This window comes from Phalacrocorax aristotelis, chromosome 1 (assembly GCF_949628215.1).
Source record: "Phalacrocorax aristotelis chromosome 1, bGulAri2.1, whole genome shotgun sequence".
Classification (NCBI taxonomy): Eukaryota; Metazoa; Chordata; class Aves; order Suliformes; family Phalacrocoracidae; genus Phalacrocorax; species Phalacrocorax aristotelis.
The window spans coordinates 216,490,385-216,510,110 of record NC_134276.1 but is presented as its reverse complement, the minus strand read 5'-3'; the positions used below and the strand labels follow the sequence as shown (position 1 = coordinate 216,510,110).

Below are 19,726 nucleotides of genomic sequence, written 5' to 3'. Positions count from 1 at the left end.
AAGAAGTTCACGGGCACCCCAAAATGATCAGTCTTTCTCCTTGAATGGATGAGCCATTGCTCTATTCTTCCCCCTCCCTAGAGCCACACAGACACAACACCCCCAAAAAAAAACCCAAATTTGGCACTTTGAAGCTCCAAAGGAGCAACAATCCCTCAAACCATTGTCAGTGCAACATAAGCATTTTCACTGGGCTACTGCAGCTCCTTCAATACCACGTAGAGCCTTTTCAGGCAGATAATGACATATAATAAGCTAAGCTCCAAAAGTTTCTATTCTGTGCTCACAAAGGTATTTTAAATACACACCTTCAAGAAGTTTTACCTTTCCAATATCTTGGCTGGGACTACAGTGAAAAGATAAAGACATTTTCAGCAGGTGGAATGCACGGACACATGATGACAGGAAAGCTGGGGGTGTGAAAAAGCCCTGTTCAACACAGAAAGGAATTGGAAAGCGCAGAAGTAGAAGAGCTCTTCAAAGGATCTTTTGTCCACAAGACAGCAAAAAATTTTACATCATTTTTTGAAAAAGTTTGCTTCCCCACTCCCATTCCACTAGGGAGGGTTTCACAGAATTGGGATTATAATCGTACTACTATTAAATTACCTCTGCATTGAGCTGGAAGAGCTGCCAACAGTACCATATACATCTGATTAAACCATTCAGCACTAGAGAGGCTATTCTAGGAGTAAAAGCACAAAAAACCCACTTACATACCACCCACTCCCTTGTTCTTCCCTCACCACACGCACACAGTTGCACATAATGTTAGCAGCCTACCCCGAGCTCTGCATTACGTCTGTGGAGCAGGCTGGTGCGCGGATACAGGAGGTATTTGGGTACTGGTAAATCAAGACTACATTGAGCAAATAGACTGACCAATACCCAAAACTGCCCATTTCAAGCTGGCTCTGGAACATCTGTCCTGCAAAGCAGGTGGCATAGGGGCCATTTGATCTTTACTTCTAGGCTCTTAAAACTGAGCTCATCTGCTTTTTCTCATTAAAGGTATGTTTTGTCTTTAGTTTACTCTACAAAGAAAATCACATTCTAATGTCTGTTCTCCAGCCAGCAAAAAAAAGAAATTTCAATTAATAAATTTCCCCTAAAGTTAACTGCATTGCTCTGATCATATTTGCTGCCTGCACTACTCTCGTTTTCCAGAACTTACCCCTTTATCAGACACCGAGTTACAATTCAGAGGGGGCTGCCACAGAGATGTTAAAGGGACTCACATTCCTTCTACAGAACCTTTCAGAATGAAGCCAAAGACTCTCAGCATCATTAATACAGCACAACATTATGCATCCAAAAGAACATGTCCCTAATAGATCACGCAATAATCTCACACAGACCGTGAAGAACTACTACAACTTGCGCGGGAGACTGTTTCTATACCATCAATTAATATGTGAACCCTTAATTCGATCTTTAAGGAAATTGTTAATTTTATAGCTCGCAGCAAAACTAAATGCGAAAGAGAAGGATGTTCAACAAAACCTTCAACCTGAACCCTTGGCCTTAAACAAGCACTAACAGAAAATACAAGGCTAGCACTTCTCACTAATCACAGGAGGCTGAACTGCTGGGAACGAGCAGCACCAGCTACAGTACACAATGAACCATCCACTCAACGTTACAATAAAGACTCCTCAAAAGGCAGAACACATTTTTGTGACCTTGGAGATAAGTCTCATAATCTCATTCTCATCTGCACCTGCAGAATCCCTTCACTCGGCTATTTGATGTCTGGATTTTCATTCAAATGACTTTGCGGAGAATGTCAATACATGTTTAGGTGGACTGTAAGAACTAGGAAGTCATTTTGCTTCTGCCGGTGTTTGACTACAGGATACGTTTCAGCCTGTCAGTGCAAAAATTCAGATTAGCATCGTGTTAGTTTTCCGAAAACGCAGTGTATATAAAATAAAAGTGTAAGAGCAGATATGAAGCATAAGTAACAAAGAACATTTCTCAAACTCAGTCTCTGAAGAATATTAAACCAAAGAACATTATGCTGAAAGAATCTTTGCTAAAAAAGGAAAGTGGGATTTGGGAATACAAGGACCAAATTCTAACCATCTTTATACATCCTGTAACCTCAGAGAATTTAAAGCACTCACGCAGGTTGCCATTAAGGGAAGACTGACTTCTAAGCTGCCGTACAGATTTCTACAAATCTCATCTTCTGATCTACATATACTCAGATGCATTAAAGTACGCGTGGCCCAGAGATGCAGAGGCTTTATTCATCCTTCCAAATAACTCTGAGATACAAGGGTTTGCAACAACTCAAAATTAGTAATTTGTATAAGCATAAAGAGACTCTCAGCTCTACTTTAAGCAAAGCGCTGACTAGTTGCTGGTACGACAGTCCTGTCTTGAACCACACCGTGCGCGAAGTCAGCGACGGAGCTCTCTCTCCTTCAGCACTACTTCCCACTACGAAGCTGAATCAGAAAGATGTTCCAATTCAGACTGCAACGTGATGCTTTCTAGGGCCCTGGCCTATCCCCTTACCAACGGCAGAACCAAAGCCTAACCATGCACTGAAAATTATTTTCACAGTTGCTGATACAAGTGTCCCATCCCCTGGAATCCTTATTTTGTTCGGGATTCCTCTGAGCATGAAGACAAGAGCACAGATTATCTGAAACATGTTTACGACCCTATTTCCTAACTGCTCAAGCAGTGGCTGTCAATTGCTGACGAACGGCACGACATGCAGGACACTGAAAAAACAACGTGTTGTTGAGATGAATGCCTCAAAACCATGGCACCTCAAGATCCCACCCATCCCACTGGAAACAAACGTGCCCTCTACAAAAGGTTATCCAACTGCGCTCACCTCACAATGCCGAAGGAAGCTGAAGCTTCTAGAGTGAAAATATGGCTAACTTGAATAGGAAAAAAATCTACAATTGCTTTTCTTAGACAATACTAAAGAGCGACAAGCAATGCAGTTTTAAGAACTTACCGATAGACACACACGCGGCTGTTTTCGCGGATGGAATCGCAAGAGTTGAGCTGCGAGCCTTACACCACGCTGCGGACAAACTGAAGCACATCGCTAGCTTAATCTCGAGTCAAATGCAAGGATCTGTATGTACTAACAGGGAGGCATGAGCAGCACCATTATGAAGAGACTACAAAAGTTTGCACTCTCCACCGCAGCCGTCACGTCCACAGGATCTTTGGTAACATCTTAATTTTTCCACATGAGGACCAAGCCGGGCTCTAAAGGAAAGACCCCGTCGTGAATTAAGGCAAATTATGAAGAAAGGTTAGCATGAGAGAACAGTTCAAAGGCACCGTCGTTTGTCACTCGGGTAGGTAACGTGGCTGGGAAATGCCATTTTTCTAACAGGGCACCAGGCATGTGACACACCGGTTGAACAGCAAGGGAATACAGCACCAAATCATTGTAATGAAGTGAGATCATCTTTTTATTGTGTCCTAGCTAATCACGTGTAAATCTGCAGGTCTATTTCATTGTCCTTTGTGAGTAAAAAGGGAAAGATTTTTGATATTATGCTTAAGGGACCACTCTGATTTATCTATTTACCGACCCGCTGGGAGGTGTAACTGATTTGGATGATTCTCCCTGCCATACGCAGCAACTTCCAACCACTTAAGCCTAAGAGAGAAAATTAATGATACGATTAACCTTTCTGCAACTGGAATGAATCTAAGAAGTGGCAGACAAGAGTCGTGTCCGTGCTTTCAGCTCGGGCATTGCACAAGGCCACAGGTCAGCCCTCAGAAAAGACAGCAACGAGCCCTTCGTCCTCCACCCTTCCATCTGACCTTCCGCTCCGAGCCTTTTCCAAAGGAGGTCCAACACAAGAGAGCCGGCCATCAGCAAGGCCAGGCAAACAGATCCCTGTCTACTAAAAAAATTACACAAAGTGTTATTTTTCTTGGAGGTTTACCCCCCTCCAAAATCATGTTATTATAACACAAAATTAGATCTGGGATTTTCAAAAGAATCTAAAGTAATTAGTTGCCCAAGTCCCACTGGATTGCCAAGGGAGTTAGATCCTAAATGCTTTTGGCTCTTTTGGAAACCCCATCCATCCCAGAAATTCATATGATGGCTCAATAAAAACTACAGAAAAACAAGTACTGAGTTGAGCACAGATTCAGACTTATTTTTATAGCACTTTACAGGGTCCCTCAGCCACTACTACCCTGGGAATAGTAGGCACCACCACCAAGTTTTCCACCAAAAAAGCTTTGGGATACAACATTTCACCCACAGAAACCATGGTAAAAATTGATCAGTGACATTACGTCGCGCTGTTAATACTGAAAATAAAATGCAACGCTCCAGTAAACAAGCACCAGAACCACATCACTCAAACCCACAGCATCTAAGCTAAGCACACATGTATTTTTCATTCTCTTCTCCTAGTGCTGCTCTTTGATGCTTTTTCAAGCCTCTGCTATAAATGCAAAGCAGAGGGAGTCCAGCTTTCATTATTGGAAAGAATGAATTAACAATGCAACACATTTTATTATTATTTTAATCAGTTTCCAGCTCACACCTTCACTGAGAGTACACCAACAATCACACATTTCTTAGGCCTTTTCCAGTAAACGAGGACCCCAAAGAGCTTTACAGGGCATTTAATTACATACTAGGAGTAGAACGACTGTATACAGGCCACATTTAATTAATTAATTCCCTCATCTCCCCCTCTTCTCAGGTGAAAATGGGTTTCCATGGTTCCTAGCATGGACACAGTTCCTGTCTTTTCCAGTTGTTTGCTTACATGCAACAATTACATGTGGATTCTAGAATAAATATTGCTGTCATTTTTGCACACATGTTCTCTATTTCGACAGATATGGGCCTTTCCTGTTCTTCGGGTGGGTCTTCAACACTGCGACATTTGAAGCTATCTATTGGGCCGTGCTGAAGATGCCTATTTGAAGAACAGGGAAGAGAAAAATGAAGAGTTAGTCTACAGGCCACCAGATACCAGCAACCTTATCACAGGCTACCACCAGCTGGTACTTGTTGCATGAAATAGGAAGCTTCAACATCCAGTCTTACCAGCTTTGATCACTGACCGATTGACCAAAAATACGGCAAACGCATTTTGTAACGCAGAACTGAAGAGCAGCCTTGTCAAGCCTAGAAGCTTAAGCTGGATGACTGCAACAGAATAAATTTGTATACGAAACCGATGTGAGACCCACCATCTCTCCGAAGTTCGCACATCAAGACAAGAGGAGAACTGAGAAGGGAGGGAAGGGAACGACTAAAGTGAGAAATGCAGATCTAGTGAAAACAAAATGTTTTCAAGTTGCTCCTCCTTATAGATGCAAGGTGTTTACTACGGGCAAAAGACGGAATGACCACAAAAATAAAGTGCCATCGATATAATTTTTAGCACTTCTGGGGAAACGGGTGTTTACAGAAGATTCTCAGCTTTCTTTTTTATGGTTCCTAGTGGTCAGTTTTTGAGGCAAATCTTCAACATTAAAATCTTTAAACAGACACGATGCGTATTTCCATACTGAAATTTTACTCTTTTAAATTGGAGAACACACTGGGGTCCTTGGCCTGCCAAACCTGGAGGGCCACTGACATCAGGAAGTCATCAGGCTGTCATAGTTTTAGCTGGGATAGAGTTAATTTTCTTCCCTGCAGCTGCCCCAGTGCTGTGCTTTGGACTTAGCATGAAAACAATGCTGATAACACACCGATGTTCTGGGTGTTGCTGGGCAGTGCTTGTACGAGTCAAGGGCTTTCCCAGCTCCCCAGGCTCTGCCGGGGGCACAAGGAGCCGGGAGGGGAGGGGGCACAGCCAAGAGAGCTGACCCAAACTGGCCACAGGGCTATTCCATATCATGTAGTGTCATGCCCAGTATGTTACCTGGGGGGGCTGGCTGGGGGAGGCAGGCAGCAAGCGCAGCTCAGGGACGGGCAGCGTCAGTCGGCAGGTGGTGCACGGTCGTATCATTTGTGTTTCTGGTTTTTTTTCCTTTTCCATTTTATTATATTATCATTATTGTCATTACTATCTTAATCATTATTATTATAATTATTTTATTGTAATTATTAAACTGTGCTTATCTCAACCCACAAGTTCTATTGCTCTTCCAATTCTCTCCCCCATCCCACAGCGGCGGGGGGAGTGAGCGAGAGGCTGCGTGGTGTTCAGTTACCAACTGAGGCTGAACCACGACACACACTTCTCCCGTTCTGCATTTGCTCCTGTGTACCAGACTGGCCAGTGCAGGGCATACTGAGAATTAAAATAATGGAGTACCTTGAAACAAAGCAGTCCTGACTAAACCAATTCCCTTTTCCTGTTCCCACAATTCAGCATTTGGGCTCTTCTGTTACCATCAAGCTCATTTTCTCCTGATCCCTCTAAACCCTATTTTGGTGGCCGCGTTTGGTGAAGCATATGGGTTGCGAGTTCCAGAGAGCGCAGCCTGCCACGGAAAAGGGGTTTGCAGGAACAAGCTATACAGTTATTTAGAATTTCTGTAAATCCCTGCATGAAGGTCCATTACCTACTACTGACTCTGGGGCAGCCAGAACATGTAGATGTACATGCTAGGGTCTGGAGAGCAAGTCTTATGAGGAGAGGTTGAGGGAGCTGGGGGGGTTTAGCCTGGAGAAGAGGGGGCTGAGGGGAGCCCTTCTCGCTCTCTGCAGCTGCCTGAGAGGGGCTGGAGTGAGGGGGGGGTTGGTCTCTGCTCCCAAGTCACCAGTGATGGGACGAGAGGAAACGGCCTCAAGCTGCGTCAGGGGAGGTTTAGGTTGGAGATGAGGGAAAATGTCTTCCCTGCCAGAGGGGTCAGGCCCTGGCACAGGCTGCCCAGAGAGGTGGGGGAGTCACCGTCCCTGGGCGGGGTTCAAACAACATGTAGATGTGGCCCTTGGGGCCATGGTTTAGGAGGCCTGGGGGTGCTGGGTTGGCGGTTGGACTCGATCTTAGAGGTCTTTGCAACCTTAATGATTCTATGATTCTGTGTGTTAGAGAAATACCCACTGAATGATCACGCAAACCAGTATCCCACTTAATAAGGCAGAGAACTGCATATTTCACATCTAAAACTTGATTTTTAGTGCTGTAAATGATAATAGGGTCCGATCAGCAGACTCAAACCTTCACCTATTGAGAGCTAAAGCCAGTTACTGATTAGTAAGCCTTATCCAAAGAGTCTAAAAGCATGTAAAAGCATCAAAAAAATAAAACTGGATTGTTAACTACATGAAACAAAATTAGGTTTTGTTCATTTAGAAGGAAATCAGAACTTCTATAATAGAGAAATAAAAATCAGCCCATTTCAAAGTCTACGTCATATCAGCTTTTCTGAAGCACACGACATTGGCACTTCCCACAAAGAAGCAAGACAGAACAGAGGTATGAAGTACAGTTCAGGTTTTCTATTTCAGCCACCAGAACAGAGAGAGAGCAGCTTCTCCCAAGTTCATTTCCAACAAGTCAATCAGGGTTTTTGGTTTTTTGTTTGTTTGTTTATTTTTTAATTCATGTGTAGATGTCAAGAAATGCTGACTTACAATGCCATTACCGGAACACCGCTAAGTGTAACAGAAGGATTTGGGGGCGGAGGGGGGTTGTTTGTTCTCAACGTCAACTGGGAGCCTGTCATTTGCCGCAAAGCGCGCAGGCTTCGAGCTCTTCAGCCTCTCTCAGTCCAGAGATCACCAGTGATTCATCAGCTACTTGTTGGTGGTTTGTACATACACGTTTGCACAATATATATAGAAGCAGAGTCTATGTCTCCTACAGCTGAGTACTTGGTGAAAGCCTTGTACAGCCAAAATTGTTTAAATCAAAGAACAAATGCAAACTAAGTCATTCAGAAACAGTATTAAGGCTGATTCTATGCTTAAATACTTTCTCACCACGTTCTGCCAGTCACGTACATACCCTCAAGCATCGCAGTGCAACCACTTCAGGCTCAAGTCTTCATTATCTATAACCAGAGTTCTCACTATCCATTGAAACACGTGTATATAAACCCAATGACATATTACTCAAAAATTACTGATTGCTATTTGCAGAATTCCTAAATAAAAGCACTCCAAAAGGCAGCTGGTCAGCACAACCATAAAAATGTACAAAACAAACAAAATATTGAATTTGCAGATCATCCACAAGAGTCATCTCCAATTTTTGGTGGGTGTTTTGCATATTCATGTCCTGATTCTCAGTGGCGCAGAGCATCCATAACGTCAAGAGAAATAAACAAAATCCTAGAAACTCTTACTAACACCAACAAAAACCTCACACAATATACTCCCCTCCTTCTGCAGTAGCAAAGCTGGCGCTCCAGAAATCACAGGAATATTTCCAAGCCTTTCCGTTTGTTTCACTCATTCAAACATCAGCTCCCCCACGTGTGAAATACAAAAGGGCATCACCCCGGTGAGATCAGATGACTAAGTCACTTTGATGATGAGAAGCATACTGTGAAGTAGATGTTCCTAAAATGTTTTATGTATCCTACTAGTGATACACAACACGTATCAAAGTGGTGCCTATGTGGCCAGAGAGGCAGCAGCAAGGGTTTCCAAGTGTATGTGCAGACTTGCAGTTGCCTTCGCAAGCGATAAGGAGCTGCTGTTGTCCCACCTGCAGCATTCGGTCCTTGCGTACGTGCGTCCATAAACGCCTCACCTCTTCTTGCTCGGGCCCTGGAGCAAGGCTGAGGGTGCGATGTCGATGAAGAAAGGGAAAGAAGGAACAAAGATGGGGGCAGAGGCGTAACAGGATGCATGTGTGTGAACGGAGAGCAAGAAGAGGCAAGTAGCATGGCTTGCAGAAGGAATGAGAAAGAAAAGAGAAATGAATACCCTTGCAGCCCCTTCTGAACATGACAGATACGACCTCGGCAGTTTGTCTGAGCAGGGCTGAGCTTCTCGAGGCACGTGGCCTCGGTCCTAGGAGTTCATTGCTAGGGGCTCACCTGGCAACACACCTGTCTGAGCAAAAAACCAAGGAAAATAAGACAGTGGGAAGAGAAATTTTACAAAGGATTTTTGCTATTGCAATGCTGTAATTTCCTACATCGCAAATAATTACTGGAAAAAAACCACGCAGGCCCCCCAAAACAAAGCTGAGGTTTTGTATCAGGAAAGGAACAGCAAGAGCTGGTAAACTTCAGGGAAAAAAAAGGAAGATTCTGCCTTCCCATTTTGTAGATGTCACGCACGATAAACACAACCACTACACAGCACGGGAGCGGCAAGGCTTTTAAAGCAAAGCCGTTTCCAAACATCTCCCTCAGATATCAGCTACTCTCTAACATTAGCAGGAATTTGCCTACATGAATCCCTCATGCGCTGCTGTCAGATTAGACGTCTTGCAGTGAGGACACAACGAGCGTTTGGCCTTTTCCCGTTCACAGTATTTTTATGATGCTACTAAGAATACAACTCCCTGCCTTTAAAGCCAGTCGCGCAGGGACTAAGTGCGAACAAGCTCAGCACATCAAAAGAGACATGGTTTTATAGTCCTATAAAACATGTCTACAAATGCTGATGAACTACTTGTAGCCTCTTCTCATTCTAGCTGACAGCAGGAATAAAGTCCAGCGGACATTGATAACAACCAACAAAAAAGAAAGCAAAGCACATCAGACCTAACAAAACTGTTCAAGAATCTAGGGAAAAGGTTAAAGTGAAAGATACTGCGCATATCTGCAGCCAAGCTTCCGTTTCTTTTGTATCAGTCTATTAATTAACAGATCCAAGAAGACGAAGGCCAACAAGCAATTTTCTGGCTGGAGATTTTGCAGGCTATATTTAGAATGCCCATATTCCTGGCGGCAGTTTGAAACACAGACTTCCCACCAGGTGTGACGGCCACTTCACAACCTTCTTAGCCCTTCTCGGCCAACTTTCAGCTCGCAGAAGTAAAGCTTCCAAGTGACATCACTGGAACCAAAGCTGCAAAAAACAAAAAAATTCTGTGCTCCCAAACTGTATAAATTAGAAAGCATTTGACAGTGGCCCAGGATTCAAAAGGCACAGGTTTCATTCCAACTGCCAAATATCAGAGCAGGGAACATGTCATTCCCCCGTTGTGCATTCCCAACCTTCTCCTGAGCACAGCCTTTCTCTCACCTAACACCTAGACTGCTGCTTTCACAACTACACTAAACGGCTTTTTTTAAATTATGTACTGCTGGGACTCTTTACAAGAATTTGTGCACCTTCTTCGTCCTTCAGAAGACTAAGTATATGCTTTTAACTCGTGTGGGTTTACCTACTTAAATCCTTAGGCATAAACTCTAAACACGCTTTAGAACTTTGTAACTATGCTCAACTACTAAAAGGAAAATCCACCTGAAATGAAGAGCCCTTCAAGTACGGAGCAGCTTGATGCTCTACAGCATGGACAGAAGAGGATGAGTTTTTTTCCTTGCTCACATACTTGCAAACATTTCATCAAATGAGCTAATCTTTTCTAAAATCTCCCAAACCGTAAGCTCGGTGACCTCTTCCGCAATAAACCGCACAAGTGACTGTACACTGTTGAAACAATTCATTTTTATGCAGGGCTTTATCTCTTTGAACTTTAGAGTAAACATTAGTGTTTATGAAATACATTGGACCAACAGCTCCAGGATAAAAATTACTCTCAAACCAAAAGCTGTTAACGCAGTAGTATTTGCACAAACTTCTGCTGTGTCACCATCTAATATAGCACAGTTCAGTTAACAAGGACCATTCCTGGGGAAGACAATAATCCGATGCTCGTAGCCAGCTCAGCTCTGGACCTCTTCCAGGTACCTGTTACCAAAGCAATTCAGTTAGTTTTAAACACACTTCAGCCAGAATCATCCAGTTAAAGAGAAAACAGATCGATTTTGTGCATTTCTGCTTCGTATTCTTTGTATTTAAAAGGACAGCATGCCATTGCTACCTCGTTTTTTGCCCTTCCAGCTGCATAATACATCCCGATGCTATGAAATCTCTCCGCACTTGCTGATGCTTTTTCACCTTTATCAAGGTGACGTCCACCACCCCAAATTCCAGGTGCACACTCTTAAGAGCTTAATAAAGGTACTAAATTACTTTGTTTCAAAATAAGAGAAGACTTGATTTATTATGTAAGTTGGAGCAAATCCATTCGACATTTTAACAGAGAGGGGAGGCAGGACAGCACATACATACCTTCCTGGCAAGACCAAAATTAAAAAAACCAAAACCTTCCTGCAAAATAATCTCATCCCTTCCTAGATTCAGGAAGATGCCATTCTTCCTGGACCATAAACTTTCACAGAATTTCTCACACTCTCAGTAGTACGTATTTGTGTAACACTCACTGTGCTGGATTTCTTAACGCATTCTCTGAGCTCACTTCAAATAAGAAACGGGAGGGGGAAAAAGTGCCAATTGACCCACCCTAATTACCTACATTCCACTTATAAATATCAGCATCCTGGAGAGCAGAGTTCTCTCTCTCTACCTCCTTCACGCACCCAAGATTGATTGAAAATGTGTTTTTCAAAAGCTGCGGACAAATCGCTTTCATGGCCTTCGTCCTCTCGGCTAAATGAGAGACAAGCATTAATGAGACAAACCAGTCAGCAGTCCGAGAGCATCAGTTCCACACATTTAAGTCCATTTAGAAGGAACCAGAAAGACTGTCAGGTACATTATTTTGATGACAACCACAAAGCCATTCAATTTCTGTAAAGAGACTTTCTGAAAAATAATGCTACTTTGGGTTCAAAATATTACCTGGTGAACTTCCCAAATGCAGCAGCAATTTCATATATTGCTCTGACATTTCAACCAGTATTTATGGCACATTAAGACTAACACCTCTCATCCAAGAATCTTACTTTACTTTACAAGTATTAACTGTGTCACAAATAGTTAGTTCGTCCGTCCTTTAAATGCAAAGGTTGAGCAAAATGATTTGGTTACCTATTCCAGGACACGCTTATTCAACTGAAGAGTCAGAGAGGCATCACGACTGTGGGGAGATTCAGAGCTCACGACTGGACATCATTCTTAAGCTCCTGCTCTTAACAAGCCATTTTCGCAAGCGTTTTGCACGACTGTCAGACCTGTGCTGAGCCACCCAGGGTCAGCGCAAAAACCCCCTTGTTTTTGCATGAGCAGGTACCTTCAGGTGCCGCTGCAGCTGATAAAGCTGCAGCTGCCAGGATAAACCCTTCATTTTCCATCTTCACAGTGCATTCCCTCTCGTTCAGTCCGGTGCCAACACTGACGCAGTTCAAGGACCTGAGCAAGCAGAAAACGCAGCCAGCAGAAAATACCTGGCCAAATCAACTCCCTCAAATTACATTACTGTTGGGAAAATGAGCAACACTGCCAGAGCAGGGAAAGCATCCTGGGCTGCCGAAGGGGAAGGCATGGCATCGCAGCAGAGCTGGCTTAGATCTGCATAGATTGTCGTGGAGTTGAGCCCTCTACACCTTATCCATGAGGATACTGTGGGGTAAACTGAGTACTAAGGCTGCTGAACTCCACTGCCTCTCCCCTGCTCACCCATGTGCCTAAGAGGGCCAATAATTTTTGCCATTAATTCACTTACAAAATCACAGAGTGGCTCAGCTTACAGCAGCAGAGCAGTGAAATATATTTCCAAGTGCTCTAGCAGTACTCCCGGAGAAGCATGGCACAGCAAATACAATTGAAGTGCAGCTTTTCAGGGAGATCGCTCACGTTGCTGGCCGCCAGACCTAGCTGTGTACTGCAGAACCACTCCATCTCCCTGCTCAACTCCCGCATTCTTGTGTCATTCCTCTTTACAAGGAAGGATATGTCACACGGCCTCTGGACGGAGGAGCATCATACGCAGAGAGTGCCTTTCCCCATCAAGAGTTTCTGATATCTCCAGCCCTGCAGCAACACAACAGTCGTGTGGGCAGAGAGTAGGCTTCAGTTACTCTTGTCCTGGTTTCCTTATGGTGTTTCAACAATGTTTAGGCTGCTAATTCACACCATTTCTGGAAAAAAACTGAAAGCATTCCACAGAAGAACCCAAAAGAGGAAAATAATAATTGTCAGTGCCTTCTTGGTCAATAGACCACCAGCCAGCCTGCGTACTTGTGCTGCTAAAGATACGATATACGTCCCAGAGCATATACGTGATTTTCCCTCTCTTTTGTAGAGGCAAGAAAATAGGTACAGACCACTCTCAAAAAGCTGAGATCCATCAACTGCAAATACTACTACTATAAAAGGAGAGAAGATCCCTTCCTTGGAGGCAAATGGCACCAGCCTAAGCTGATAGCAGGATTCGGAGGACTCATGGAGGTGTCTTTGGTATTTTCTCAGGCAGCCAAGTACTGCACTGAGACAAAATCCTCTCACTAGGAAGGTGACCTTTCTGAAGAAGCTGAATGGACACTGGCATTATTCAGCAGGGACAGATGCCTCTCTCTCATCACAGTATCAAAAGACAGTGCTAAAAAGTCAACGAACTGTTATAAGTTCTGTGCAAGAGATAACAGCAAGGAAGATCCGTCACACCGAGTACGACAGACTGCTATAGCACGTCCACAAGCCTTCAGGCCCCCGACACCAGGACAACAGGACAAAAAAGCCTTTATCTGGGCTAAGGAGATTTGGCCTAGACTGAAAAAGTAACATAACACAGAAAGACCACGCTGCACCCAAAACCTTCTGCCTTTTTCCCCGAGCGTGTACACCTCAGTGCCTTTCACACAGCACAGCCTTTGTAATTTGGGATGGGCTGATGCAGCATATGCGTTGAACTGTGCCAGAAAAACTCTGAATTCCTTCACTGCGTTGTACAGAAGGAGCTATTCATGTCAGCGCATTGCTAACTGCCGCTGTAACACAGCTCAGTTCTCTCCCGCCGAGCACTTGGTCCTACAGCAATTACGCTCCTCAGAAGGATATTCCACCCACTCCTACACAGAAGAGCTAAATTAGCTCCATCCACAAAATGCCAAGTTAAAATTTAAACCAGTTTCAAATCTCTCCAATACAACTACAGGCCAAGCAAGCTCTGGTACAAGTAAATAACTTCAAACTGTGTTTTCCTGAACAAGGCTGCTCTAATATTTTCACAAACTGATTTTTTGTTTGTTTGTTTTCTAGCACTCTGGTACCCAACTCTAAAAGGTCACTCTGTCTTCCTCCTGACAAGTTCAGTATTATTCTTCCATTCTCAGAGAAGGTCAATAATATATAATATCTACGTTTGGTATCTAAACATTGCGCAGCATTATGCCACCTAACTGATACTACACCACAGCGCTCGGCGCAGTTATTAGGCAGCGTTCAGCCACAGAAACAAGCTGCTGAAAACGGCTCTTGCATTTCCCGCAAAGGACAATTTCCAGCCCACCACGAGAGCACATTATTACTTTTGTACCGAGCTATAAAGAGACCGCCTTGCTGTAACGTTTCACGTGCAGAGGTGCACAGCGTACATGTGCAAAAGACGATCCACGTGAATGGCAGTCACGCGATATTGTTCTACCATGATGAACAAACGCCATTCGATACGATCTGCAGGAACTGCACCGTCTCCCTGATGCACCCCACCACGAACCCACTTCCTCCAAATCCACATCCTCCCCCAACAGCAGGTATATTATTTAAATAAACACTTTTAGAACCGAGTTTTCTGCTCCCCCTGCCACAAACGTACAATCTCCTCTCAAAACATTATCCTTATATGGAAAAAACAGGATAGAAATAATTCAGTCTCGGGAGCAAAGGTTTTCTTACAGTGTAAGGTAAAAAAAATTTAACCCTGTCCAGTGAAACTAACGTACAAGAAACATACAAGATTTTGAACAAAGAAATGGAAGATTGCCTCCTTTCCATGTCAGTCAATGCTCATGTCTTACCCTAAACCAGCAAGAGGTTATGGATCTTGAAGTGCTGCTTTTATGCATTGAAAAAGCTCTTCTAGAAACTTTTCTGACTCCCCCCAACACCCGTGCTGTCAGGCCAGGAGCAACAAAACCTTTACAAGTGGACTGTTATATTTTTCTTGGCACATATTTTATAGAAAGCTTGGTCAAATATTTTCTCCCCAACACAGAAAGCACATTCACTCTCAAAATGTGTACGCCTACACATGCTTCTGTACAGAAGTTTTATCAACGTTGTTTTGGAACAGCCGATATAACTCACTCCCGGTCTCACCACTCGTGAGGAATGAAACCATCACAAACTCACCGATGAGGAGGAATTACCAGCCTTGTCATTCTGCTTTTGGAGGATTCTGACGCGCAAGGCTTTGTCCTCCTGGAGCCAAGTTTGCAGAGCTCAAAGCTCTTGAAGTTTTGCTGGACCTCAGGGATGGCAGTAAGATGGCTAGAGGCACCCCATGCCAAGCCTGTTCCTCATGTCCTTAGGTTTAATTCTTCCCATTAAACAGAGTTCTATGATATTCTTTTGTTTAGAAAACCCATCACTAACCTCTGGCTGGATATTCCCAATCATATTTTTGCAAAAAAAAAAAATACTGAAGGACGGTGAATATTTGTATCATGGAGAAAACTGACTGGGCTTTCTTTAATACAAATACTAACTCCTCTACAAAGACAAATAAGTGGGTAAGGCGACAGCGGATGCAATCAAAGGCCCACACCTTACATTTACCATGTCCAAGAAGTATCTAAATTCACACCATGCATGCAGTTTTCTGTATTTGTGTAAGCAAAAAAAGAACTGTGTGCATCACTGCACAGTCAAGAGAGCCTTTAGAGCAACAGCTAAATAGACCTGTGCCCTCCAGTGAAAAAAAGTGTGTTAGTGTAGGAGGCAGAGAGCATTTTTCAAGAACAGGCCAGAGGTGGAATGACCACCATAAATCTTGCCACCTCTTGTAAATAACGCCGGGCTCATTTCTTTGACCTCTTCTATCAAATACTGGGTGAGGTGTACATCTGTGTACTATATATAAAGGCGATTCCCAAATAAATAAATAAATAAACCCCCCTAATGTGCATGTGTTCGCCTCACAGCAAGAATGACAGAGCAGACATGTGACAGATCGTAGCCCTGCTGCTCGCGAGTCTCAGATACTAAGGTGATAGGCATGGTACAAGAATATAGTCTAAGCAAGGTACAGCTTTAGAACGCTACAGTTAAGAATAAGAATCAAATAAGATTCCCTGAAAACGTGCTGGCAGCAAGTGTGTCAGCTGACTATAGCCAAGCCATAATGACAAGAGAAGACACGCGATTAGAGCTGTGACACCTTATAAGACAGGCATGACATGGTAGCACAGAACAAAAATGTCACTGTTTGAAAGCTTCTGATAAATCACTTGGTAGGCAAAAGGAATCAACCCTTCCATACACCATAAGGATTAATCCATACAAGGTTTTTTGATTATATTTAAGCTCTCTAGAGTCCAACAGTGGTCACTTACCAAAATCAAGACAAATTCCAGCAGAGCTGTCTCTTGAGTATGACAGGTATTCTCTGGTATTCTGGTTATAAAAGCTGTTTCAAGCTGAGAATGTGCCCACCTGAAGGATTCTTACCTGCAAGACATCCTGGATCTTCACCCACACATCAACCATGTCGTAGAGCTTGATATCACCATCATACTGGCTGCAAGGAGAGGCCACTGTTTGCTGAAGGTGTCCAAGGACCACAGAGTGTGCAGCAGCCACAGCATTGAATTTGTCGAAGAGAAGCTCCAGCAGCTCCAGCAGTAACCTGTAAACCACCAAGACAACTCCCACTCAGCTTCCAGAGAACACCAAAGGCACACAGACTGGCAGGGGCTGGCAGGGACCTCTGGAGCTCACCCCGTCCCACCCCCTGCTTGAGCAGGCACACCCAGAGCAGGGGGCACAGGGCCGCGTCCAGGCGGGGGGTGAACACCACTGCGCAGCACATCAGAGCAGCGGGCCAGAAGCCAGAACACTGTGACTGCATATACCCTGTCTTCTGACAGATGCAGCGTGCAAGCAGGGAGGTCACCTAGCTTCAAACCCTCTCTGGGCTTTAGGTGACTAACTTCAGCTTGTAGCAGCTGGTATTTAGGCACCAAAGTACTTCTGAGGATCGTCCTTTTCACTCCCTCCTCTGTACCAGAATTGCTCACCTTTTATGCCTTCCACCTGGGGGTGTAGGAAAGACAAATGCATCAGTAATTACACAGTAACTACACTTCAATATCATGACATTAGAGAACATTTTAAGTTCCCAGACAGAGCTGCAGACAGGGAGGGAGACTACCTGCTTTTTCTCCAGAACTAAGAGAGTAAATTCAGTAAAAATTGACTTACCCATACAAACAGAACACAAGGTATTTCTTTTGAATTATGAAAGCAGTGGTATGGAAGGTTTTAAACAAGACGAAAGATCAGAAACCTAAAACATCAAGCCTTGTCAGCTGTGTCAGTTATCAAGATTCTCCTACTATGGGGAAGGTGCTACAGCTATAACATCATCTAAATGTACTACACTTTAGCTGCTCCTATGGCTTCCTTACTGCCAAGTTATTGTAATTTATCTACCTTTGCATAGTCCTAAATATTTTGTGATAAGGCAACGACTCATGACATCTTATTATTATTTGGGAAAAGAAAAACCCTGATCGAATTCACTGCCGCTTAATGAGCAATTCAAGTACACACGTAACCCCAACAAAATGTGAAGATAACACTTCCCAAATCCATATGCTAGGCACTTTCTAGCTCTGACAGACAGTCTCCATCACATTTAACTGCAGCAGCTTAGGAGTTAGCACATGCTTTCTGTGTCTACCCATCAGAAGCTGCTATCGCCAGAGCAGGACAGAAGATCTGCAGCAGAATCGGAGCTGCACCCACTCCTAAACCAACACACTTCAGTCTTCTCTGTTAGTTAGCAGGCACTACCAAGGCGTGCATTCCGAGCACTGAATATCGTAGGAGAATATTTTAGGAGCGAGGGTATTGTTGGGTTAACAGTTGGACCTGACAATCCCAGAGGTCTTTTCCAACCTTAATGATTCTGTGATTCTATCTGCATACATACACTTTCATCAGCTGTTTAAGCCAGTAGCTGGATAGTTAACTGGAGTAAATAAGCAGCTGTTGCACATTTGTGCTGTTATAACCAATAAATAAGGGTGGTCTGGCATGATGTTGTGGCTAAAGCCACCTACCTTAGCCTACAGCCATCCTAGACTGAACTTCTAGTCTGCAAAGGACAGAAAGTGGTTTAAAAAAAAAAATTACTATCTGCTTACTGCGTCTCATTCTTATACCACAATTTTACATATATATGTACATATATGGAGCCATATAGAGATATATACACATACATAGATATACAAGATCTATCTAGAATCTATGATTCTATATGCACAGCATGATACAGCAAACTCTTGGGGATCTCACATGGGCCGTTCACCTACCAACAGTGTCAACTCCACAGCTCAAATGATTAAGCAAAAGAGCACCTTGATTCAATAGAAAGAGCCACTGGATAAGGCTGGGAGGGTCCAGTGAGGCATAGCAGAAAAAGTCAAGTTGCCAATGTGTGTCATATCAAAAATAAAGATGTGTTTAGGAATCATGGCACTCATAAGAAACACAGGGACATTAATATTGCCATACCTTAAGTGACTGTAGAACTAAGACAAGTATTTAAGCAAAACAAAAGAAACTGCTGTGTACATCAATTTACTCCATATTTAAGAATAGCAACAAGTGCCTGAAGAAAAGCGGTTTTAGTATTAGGAGAGTTACAGCTCTTTACAAATTTAAGTAAGACGCTGGCAGGGGATAAACAGGAGTGTACAGGACATGAGGGTAAAGGCAGCACCAGAAAATACAGCTATTATCAATATTAACAGCATTACGTCTTCAATATGGAAAAGTCCAGTGTGGAAGAAAAGCCATTCTCCTCCATTTAGGCTTTGTGTAAAGCTTAGTAACTCTCCTGTCCCAGTCAGAATGAGAGGCTGCTATTGTGGAAAGACCTGGCCATCTTCCTCCTTCCCTGCCCGCTGTTAGTCCATCACCAGTGTTATCTGTGAAGGAGACAGGGCAACATGCAGATAAGGCTGCCTGTAAAACACCCTCCACCACTGTTAAGCAGGTATCTTCTCCGACCCACTAAGACATGGGAGAGGCAACTACTGCTTCAACAGTCCCTAAGAGAGATACAGAACTTCTTAGCAAGTGCCAGAGAGGCAGCTGGGCCAAGTGGCTGGTCAGCCAGAAGCCAGACAAAAATAGGAGGAAAACCAGATGTAGGAGAATTGGGATAGACAAGGAATTTCATGTTGGAGGAACTTACAGCCTCGGTTGAAATGCCAAAGAGATTATGGAAGCAAATTAATGATATACCACTGAGAAAATTTAGCGGCACAAGGCCAGCTTCTCCCACCATCCCACTACGAATGAAAATTTAGTTCTCCACATACCTCCTTGTTGCTCCAGGAAAGTACAATTTTGCAGAACCAAACTAGCTGAAGAGTTTGACAAATTCATTTTTATTGTCCCTAAGTGAGCCTGACCTCACATTATCACCTTGTTTATGAAGCCATTACTAAAATAATGTTGTACTGAAAAGCATTTTTTGTTTTAAATTCCAACATCTCTCTATTCTTGTGTTACAGACTGTGAGAGACATGAAATTTCCCTGATCCACGTTCTTCAGCACGCTAACTAACCACCCCATTACATTTTCCATTCTCAGCTAACACTGCACTTCCACATCTCCATTCTCAAATTAGCCAGTACCTCTTATCTTAATTT

General features: G+C 43.5%; 1 protein-coding gene across 3 annotated transcripts in view; it reads right to left on the bottom strand.

The window, feature by feature from the left end:
- EXOC4 (exocyst complex component 4) overlaps positions 1-19,726 on the bottom strand; it is a 426,451-nt gene that overhangs the window by 343,209 nt on the left and 63,516 nt on the right. For all 3 annotated transcript variants that reach the window (XM_075081692.1, XM_075081693.1, XM_075081695.1), the window contains exon 7: positions 16,511-16,688. In XM_075081692.1, the coding sequence (XP_074937793.1) occupies positions 16,511-16,688 (178 nt within the window). The remainder of the gene's footprint in view (positions 1-16,510; positions 16,689-19,726) is intronic.